General features: G+C 31.6%; 1 protein-coding gene and 1 long non-coding RNA gene across 2 annotated transcripts; both read right to left on the bottom strand.

The window, feature by feature from the left end:
• Positions 1–1,045: 1,045 nt before the first annotated feature.
• LOC135151093 (uncharacterized) lies at positions 1,046–2,616 on the bottom strand. The gene is made up of 7 exons (XM_064088644.1): positions 2,431–2,616; positions 2,247–2,312; positions 2,068–2,133; positions 1,890–1,964; positions 1,709–1,783; positions 1,571–1,627; positions 1,046–1,447 (listed from the first exon to the last, which is right to left on the bottom strand). The coding sequence occupies exons 1-7, from the start codon at positions 2,614–2,616 to the stop codon at positions 1,262–1,264; spliced, it is 711 nt and encodes a 236-aa protein (XP_063944714.1). The 3' UTR covers positions 1,046–1,261.
• A 1,966-nt stretch (positions 2,617–4,582) lies between these two features.
• Positions 4,583–5,138, bottom strand: LOC135151617 (uncharacterized). The gene is made up of 3 exons (XR_010290313.1): positions 4,999–5,138; positions 4,845–4,890; positions 4,583–4,748 (listed from the first exon to the last, which is right to left on the bottom strand). It is a non-coding gene; the product is annotated as an uncharacterized LOC135151617 (long non-coding RNA).
• Positions 5,139–6,738: the final 1,600 nt, after the last annotated feature.

The raw sequence follows: 6,738 nt of genomic DNA, 5'->3' as shown, positions 1-6,738 counted from the left end.
GTTACCTATGCTCTCATGCTTTTTTCTGCCTTGGCATATGCGGGATAAAATTAATTCCAAGACAGTACGTATGCAACAGGTGGCTGAAGAACGCCATAGAGCGTTTCAGTACACTAGAGCTTGGAGAAATAGCTGATAGTGGTACAATACAATTATCTAGACACGTTAAGTCGCAAGATTGTTGGTTCGAATTTCAGGGTTGTCTCAGTGATGCATCTGGAAATCCGGAAATATTGGAGTATATTAAAAATGGGCTGAGTAGTATGCGGAAGCACATTACAGTGACAATGAAGAAGCTGAAGACCCGATTGAATTCTGAACAAATTGAAGAATTGATAGATTCTCGTGTTGTTGAAGAGGTGACCATACAAAATCCAAACAAAAGCAACAACAAAGGCAGCAATAAAAGAATTGTATCTGGAGGAGAAAAGTCTATTGGCTGTAACAAAAGAAAGAAGAGGAAGTGTACAACATGCAAGGAATATGCTTTTCATGATTCAAGGACGTGTCCTGAAAAGAATTGATCAAATTCGTTTTTAAACTTGATAAATTGTTTTTTGTTTTGCTGTAATATTTTATATGAATCTGGGTTTGTTAATTGGAAAGTAAACTTTTTTACATTTTTTCATTTGAATAACATTGTAGCAGCATGCCTTACAGTTCTAATTTAATTGTTTTCTTTAAACGATTCCATAACTTAATTAGTTTTACTCATTTTCAAGTCAAATAACTTAACCGAATAGTTGATAGAATAGTCCAATGACATAAAATAAATTAACCTTACAAGAACAAGATTCCTTGGGAAAAAACATAAAATTCGTTTTGGCTACAACTGAAAAATAATCATTGATAATATCTTTTCCCTTAGAATCACTAATGACATCTTTCAATCTTTCTATCTTTCCATCTCCAGGATTATATAGAATTTTCACAGGAATCCATAAATAGAATTATAAGGAGTATATAGAATTTTCACAGGAATCTTTATATTCTTCGAATCCATAAATAGAATTTCAGGAATTCATAATAGAATCTTAAACCGACTTAACAGAACAATTAATAAAATAGTTAAGTGAACATATTCCTAGAAAACTGGCTAAGATTCCACAAACAAAAGTACTTAAAAGCCATGCCAGGTAATGTAAAAACAAATATACTTGATCACAATCTCACAACAAGTTAAACCACCAAGGAAGGCCCAAAAACATGAATATCCAACGTACTAGATTTTTGACAATCTAGTAAGAAACATCTTAAAACTTCAGTCTAATACCAAATTTGCTTTTTCATTCATGTCTTTTTCATTCATGTCTTTGAAAGCTTTCTTAATGGACTTCATCTTTTCATCAGGGACCTCGTTGTCCTTTGCATACAACATATGTAGCAAGAAAGTTTGTTGAACTGACTGGTATGAAGTCAAAAGAGATTCTATCAATCTATGTTTTACCTGTTTTAAAAAGGGTAAATATGTTAATTTGAGAAATAAGTAAAAAATTTCACTAGAGAACATAAGTATATTTATTTGCTAGTATGATTATATGAGGAATAACAATCAGTGAGAATAACAAACATTGACAAATTTGTCTTCGTCTATAGTCGTGCACCCGATCCACTCAGAAGTCTTAACCTGTGTCAACAAAAATTAACCATTATATACATAAAAATAATTATGAACAAAATTAATATTTAAAAAAAAACTATACGTAACCTGTTCAAAAATTGAACTGGGTTCAGTTCCTTGAACTTTGACATCACGATTATTATCAGACCATTCTTGTTTTTCCTGAACAACGATTGATAATAGCTTAAGACATCACCTATTTTGTATTCTATTCTTTTAAGACAAATATAAAATAAAAATAAATGAACATATTGTAATAGATGTTAACCTGGTGATAGGACGTTCTTGAGCTGCTCGCCCTGTATGCGGTTCTACAAGGCCACTCTTGGCCCTTGGTTGTAGACTTTACAAACAAAAACAAATATCAAGGTTTAGTTAATAAAAAAGATGCAAAAAAACTGATTTTTAAAAAAATGTCATCATTGATGGAATTTTCTTTTTAAAACCTTCAGTTTTAGATCCCAGTCAAGATCTCCATCATCCCTCTTCAACGAACACCAATTGCCACGCTCCTTGAAATAAATCATCAGAGTGTAGTTTATAGGGCAGTCTTTCAGTAGTAGAATGGTTTTTAAATTACAACATTCATATAGTTTGGTAATCAGCTTAATGTATGGATAATTACCAGATGCATTTCTTCCACAGGGGTTGCCTGGGTATCCGTCTGAACTTCAGCATCACCAATCTTACCCTAAAAAAACATTGCAACAAACATGGATTTGCTTGTTTAAAGTGACTAATTAAGTAACTTATATACTTATAGAAACCCAAATAGTTTATACAAACAACCAAATATTCTTTAAAACAACCTTTACTCTGCAACCTTGCAGAGTCATATAGTCAATGTCTGGTGTTCGCAATTCTCCATTTACTAGAAATGATCTCTGTATCAGCACTTGTTCCAGCTTAATCAAACAGTAGTTGTTCCAAGGAATAAACCTAGGAAGATTCCTGTCTGAGAAGGCTCTCTTCCCAATGAAAGTATCAAGAAACATGTAATGTAAAGAAAGAGTAAAAATGTTACCATGATAATTTTGTCAAACTAGTCATAATAGTTTACCAATAAGAGAATCTAAATAATATACCAGCAGAAGCGGTAGCGAGCCCGTATAGTATCTTGTTTCCTGGTTTTGCAGCCAGAACTTTGTTGACTTTTTCAAACATCTTAAAACAAATTCACACCAATTGTAATTAAAACAACGGTCTAGGTCACAACAACAACCTAACAAATTCTGCCTGATGTACGAATTCGATGGAGCTTGGCAGAAAAAACATATTAAAAGAGATACAAAGTTTTGTTTGAAATTAACATCAGCCAGCATTGAATCATTTACAGCGCTGATGACATCCTTTACAGCTACTCTGAAAGAATTTTTGCATTCACCGTACTGTTTCCTCCACTCCTTCGCTAAAGGTTCACTCTTAACGAAAGGTATTTTTTGCGGTCCTAATGGTAGTCCAAGGATATCATGAACATCAACATCAGAAACCTCAATGGACCTACCACCTATTACGATCCAGCATGAGTCATAATCAAAGTTATTGACAACACTGTAAGATAGATATTTAGGATAACTTTGAAGGTCAAAATTCAAAATACTCCCAAATCCAGTCTGTGAGATCCATTCTCTCTGTGACACGCTCAAGTTCTTGATCATGTCACAAAAAAGAGATGGACTCAGTTTCATGAACAATTTATTCCCTTGACAGACGATATTGTCATCATCTCTGTCGTCAGTTTCTTGTTCCTTTGTCTCGCGAGTTCTTCGCTTCTTCTCAAGGAAAACCTGCATGGTTAGTGTATTTAGGAATAATGGTTTTGTTCAATTTTCTTTACACTAAAAACTAAAATATATAGGCTTATCAGTGTAACGTCATCATCTTTTTTGCAATCAGGACGCCCCCTTTTGGGATTCTTCCTATTGCTCCGTTGAACACTGTTACCTACGTTGTTGAACAATATATAAATGATATTAAACCACAAATGCAACTAAGAACATTTTGTAAGATTTGAAAAAAGAATTTACTACAGGGATATATATGTGTTTTTTACATAAATGATAAGATTTTACCTGCAGATTTACAGGTATCTATTAATCTCAACATATCGATATCACACTTGCTCTTCCATGCTCCTGAACCTGTTTTACAAGATTTACATCGTCAGATAACTTTTGAAACTGTGAACCACTAGTGTTGTATGCTTTTTTACCTGTTTTCCGAAAAAGATTCAACAAGCCACTGCGCAATTCTTCGACATCTTCAGCAGTAAACCAAGTTTTACTCATCTAATAAAAACGAAGAAAGACATCAGTTGAAAGAACACATATGAAATATATCGTGGTAAGTATAGAACATACAAATGAGGGATAATCAGCCATTAAGCTGAACGTATAAGGACACATCTTCAAGAACTGAGTTGTATAGAACAAGACATAGAATCCACAACTTTTGTCATCATTTTGTTTGGGCACCTGTTAAAAAATATAAAAAGTAAACAGAAACATCCTAGAATGAACATAAAAATTTCGTCTAATCTAAAAATACCTCAGGCATCAACAAAGGAACCGAGTTAATGTTCTTCAATGAACAGCTTCTTTTTGCGTATTTGTAAAAAGAGTTCAACAAACTACATTTTGAAAAGGAAAAAATCAATCTTGCAGTGTAAATATTTACATGCATGTACAGTTTAACATCAAAGCGGAAGAGGTAAAACAAAAAATACCCTCGGATAAACTGTTCAACATTTCCAGATTCAGAACCCTTTAATGAATGTTGGGCGTTCAGCCCCACCTTTTAGATCGTTGCTTGGGTTGCACAACACTAACAACACCCAATGATTCCTGGGATTTTTTAATAAAATATATTGCATAATAATAACAAATGCTTTATATTATCATAAACAAACTCCTTTAAAATGTATAATACATAGAAATGACAATTTTTTAAGACTTACCACAAACAAATTGGGAAAAAAACATATTTCATCTCAAATAAGTTGTCCTTCATCAGTCGACTAAAAATCTTTTCTCTCCCCTTTTTATTGTGATAATAGTATTTTGTTGCCAGAGGATCTACATATAAACAAGTTTTCCTCTTCTTCTTGTCCAGTGTTGCCCACAAAAGTCTGGAATGATTTTAGAAGATAAAGGAACAATTGGATAGGTTTTTTTTGTCAATTGACTACATGCAAAACAGGAATAGCTCATAAAACTTGACATACCTAAAGTACTGATCGCCTTGATCATCGTTCAATTTTTCTCGATCAACTAAGAAAACCAAAAAAAAAAGATCAATTAGGTACAAACAAATTACACACACTGAAGAGACTACACTAATCGAAATAGGTTTGAATTTTTTCTAATTTGCTATCACACCTGTGCTTACAGCTTTTCCGAGATGAATCCCCCTTTTCATTGTGTTCGTTTAGTTGATTTTTTCTGAGTTCTCTCTACCAAGAGAGCAGCCGAGTATAATACAGTCGGGGTTTACAAGATGCAGATTAAATGTAGGCTTGTCTCAAGTATGTTAGCGATAATAAGGCTTAATTTGGACAATAAAGGAGTTATCCTCGTTAAGCGGGATTCAATGTTGCATTACCCAGTCTAATCACTTTTCAGACATTATCACTGCTCTAATCCTCTCGAACCAATAGCCGAAACTGGAATTTAATTATAATAAAGGTATAAACCAAGAATTCTAAAGAAAGATTTATTGCTTTTACATCGATAAGTAAATTGATAATTTTATGGGAACACGTTATAGAATTTATGTTTTTTTATGATTGTGTTATGGAACAAAGTCAGGCATTTTATCGAATCTTATTTTCAAAAAAATATATTTTTCTACCAAAACAATGAATTCACCTTTGGTCGAACCAAAAACATCTTCTGAGGGTTTACACGAACACGTTACGGACTCTGAATGTAATCCAAATAAATTAATGTTAGCCTTTTTTAAACTTTATTCAAAATGTACTCTGTAGTGGAAAATATCTTTGGGCAATTTTTTTTAATATATATATTATTTAATAATTATTATACCCAGAACACGTTTTAGGGTTTTTGTTTTTCATGCTTTTTGTTATGGAACAAAGTTGATTATTTTATCGAATCTTATTACAAAAGAATACATTTAACTTTAGAAACATAGACCACACCTTAGTGAAACTCAAACAAATCTTAAACATTGACATGAACACATTACAGATTTCTTGTTTATCATCCTTTTTTTTTTTTGAAAAAATTTGAGCATTTCAAGCACATAAAAAAATTAAATCTTTAATTAGAAAAACCAAGACGAATACATGGGCAACATGGTTTTTGGTCCGATATTGGTTATGATTACTTAAATATTTTTAAAAGAATTAATGTCTTACAAACTTTTAACAATAAAATTAGTTCATTGAGTCTAGAAAAAGTTGATATTCTTTATTTATTGTATGTTCCAAAAATTGGTTAACACGTTGCTTATTCTAATATTACAATATATTTATTTTTATTTTCATGACCATTAAAATTTATCTAGCACCTGATCTCTTTCATGTTCACGAGAGAAAAAACCTTTTTAAAGTCTACACAACATACATTCAGAAAATTTTTTATGTTCTTTTAAATTATTTATGTTCGATTTTTACAAGTGTTACTCTATTGGTTCCAACATATGGTCAAACGATTCAATTAAATGATCCAATCACCATCCTGAAACCAAATTTAGTAATAAGTTTATTTCTAAAGTTACTATACAAAATTTTTGGAAACGTTTGCACGGTTCTTTTCATCACACAAGCACGTCAAGCTTTCGTGTAGTTACAATTTTTCATCATATTAAAAATAGGTAAACTCGTTTTAGACAGCATTTAATGCTATTTACTTGTTCTCTGTTAAATTGTAAATTCCTTTTTTTGTTTTTACCTAGTTCAGTTATGAGGTTGTTAACTATATTTTTAATTTAGAAATATAATAGTTCTCGGATCTGTTCACATTTAAAATAATATATATACATACATATATATATATATATATATATTAATTAATAATTTTGATTAGAAACAGATAACTGAGTTTAGTTTTTTAGCTAAATTAATGAAGTTTTACTAGCTAACTTAAAATCTCTTT

This window comes from Daucus carota, chromosome 3 (genome assembly GCF_001625215.2).
Source record: "Daucus carota subsp. sativus chromosome 3, DH1 v3.0, whole genome shotgun sequence".
Lineage (NCBI taxonomy): Eukaryota > Viridiplantae > Streptophyta > Magnoliopsida > Apiales > Apiaceae > Daucus > Daucus carota.
Note: the sequence above shows the minus strand (reverse complement) of the source record. Positions and strands in the feature narration are given on the sequence as shown.

Bases quoted from the DNA above. Each gene is read 5' to 3' on its own strand.
- LOC135151093 (XM_064088644.1), bottom strand. From the start codon at position 2,616: ATGTTTCTTGATACTTTCATTGGGAAGAGAGCCTTCTCAGACAGGAAT. The intron at 2,313-2,430 runs GTTGTTTTAAAG...ATGTTTTTTTAG, and splicing joins TGCAAGGTTGCAGAGTAAAG to GGTAAGATTGGTGATGCTGA. The intron at 1,628-1,708 runs GTTACGTATAGT...TTGTTGACACAG, and splicing joins CCAGTTCAATTTTTGAACAG to GTTAAGACTTCTGAGTGGAT.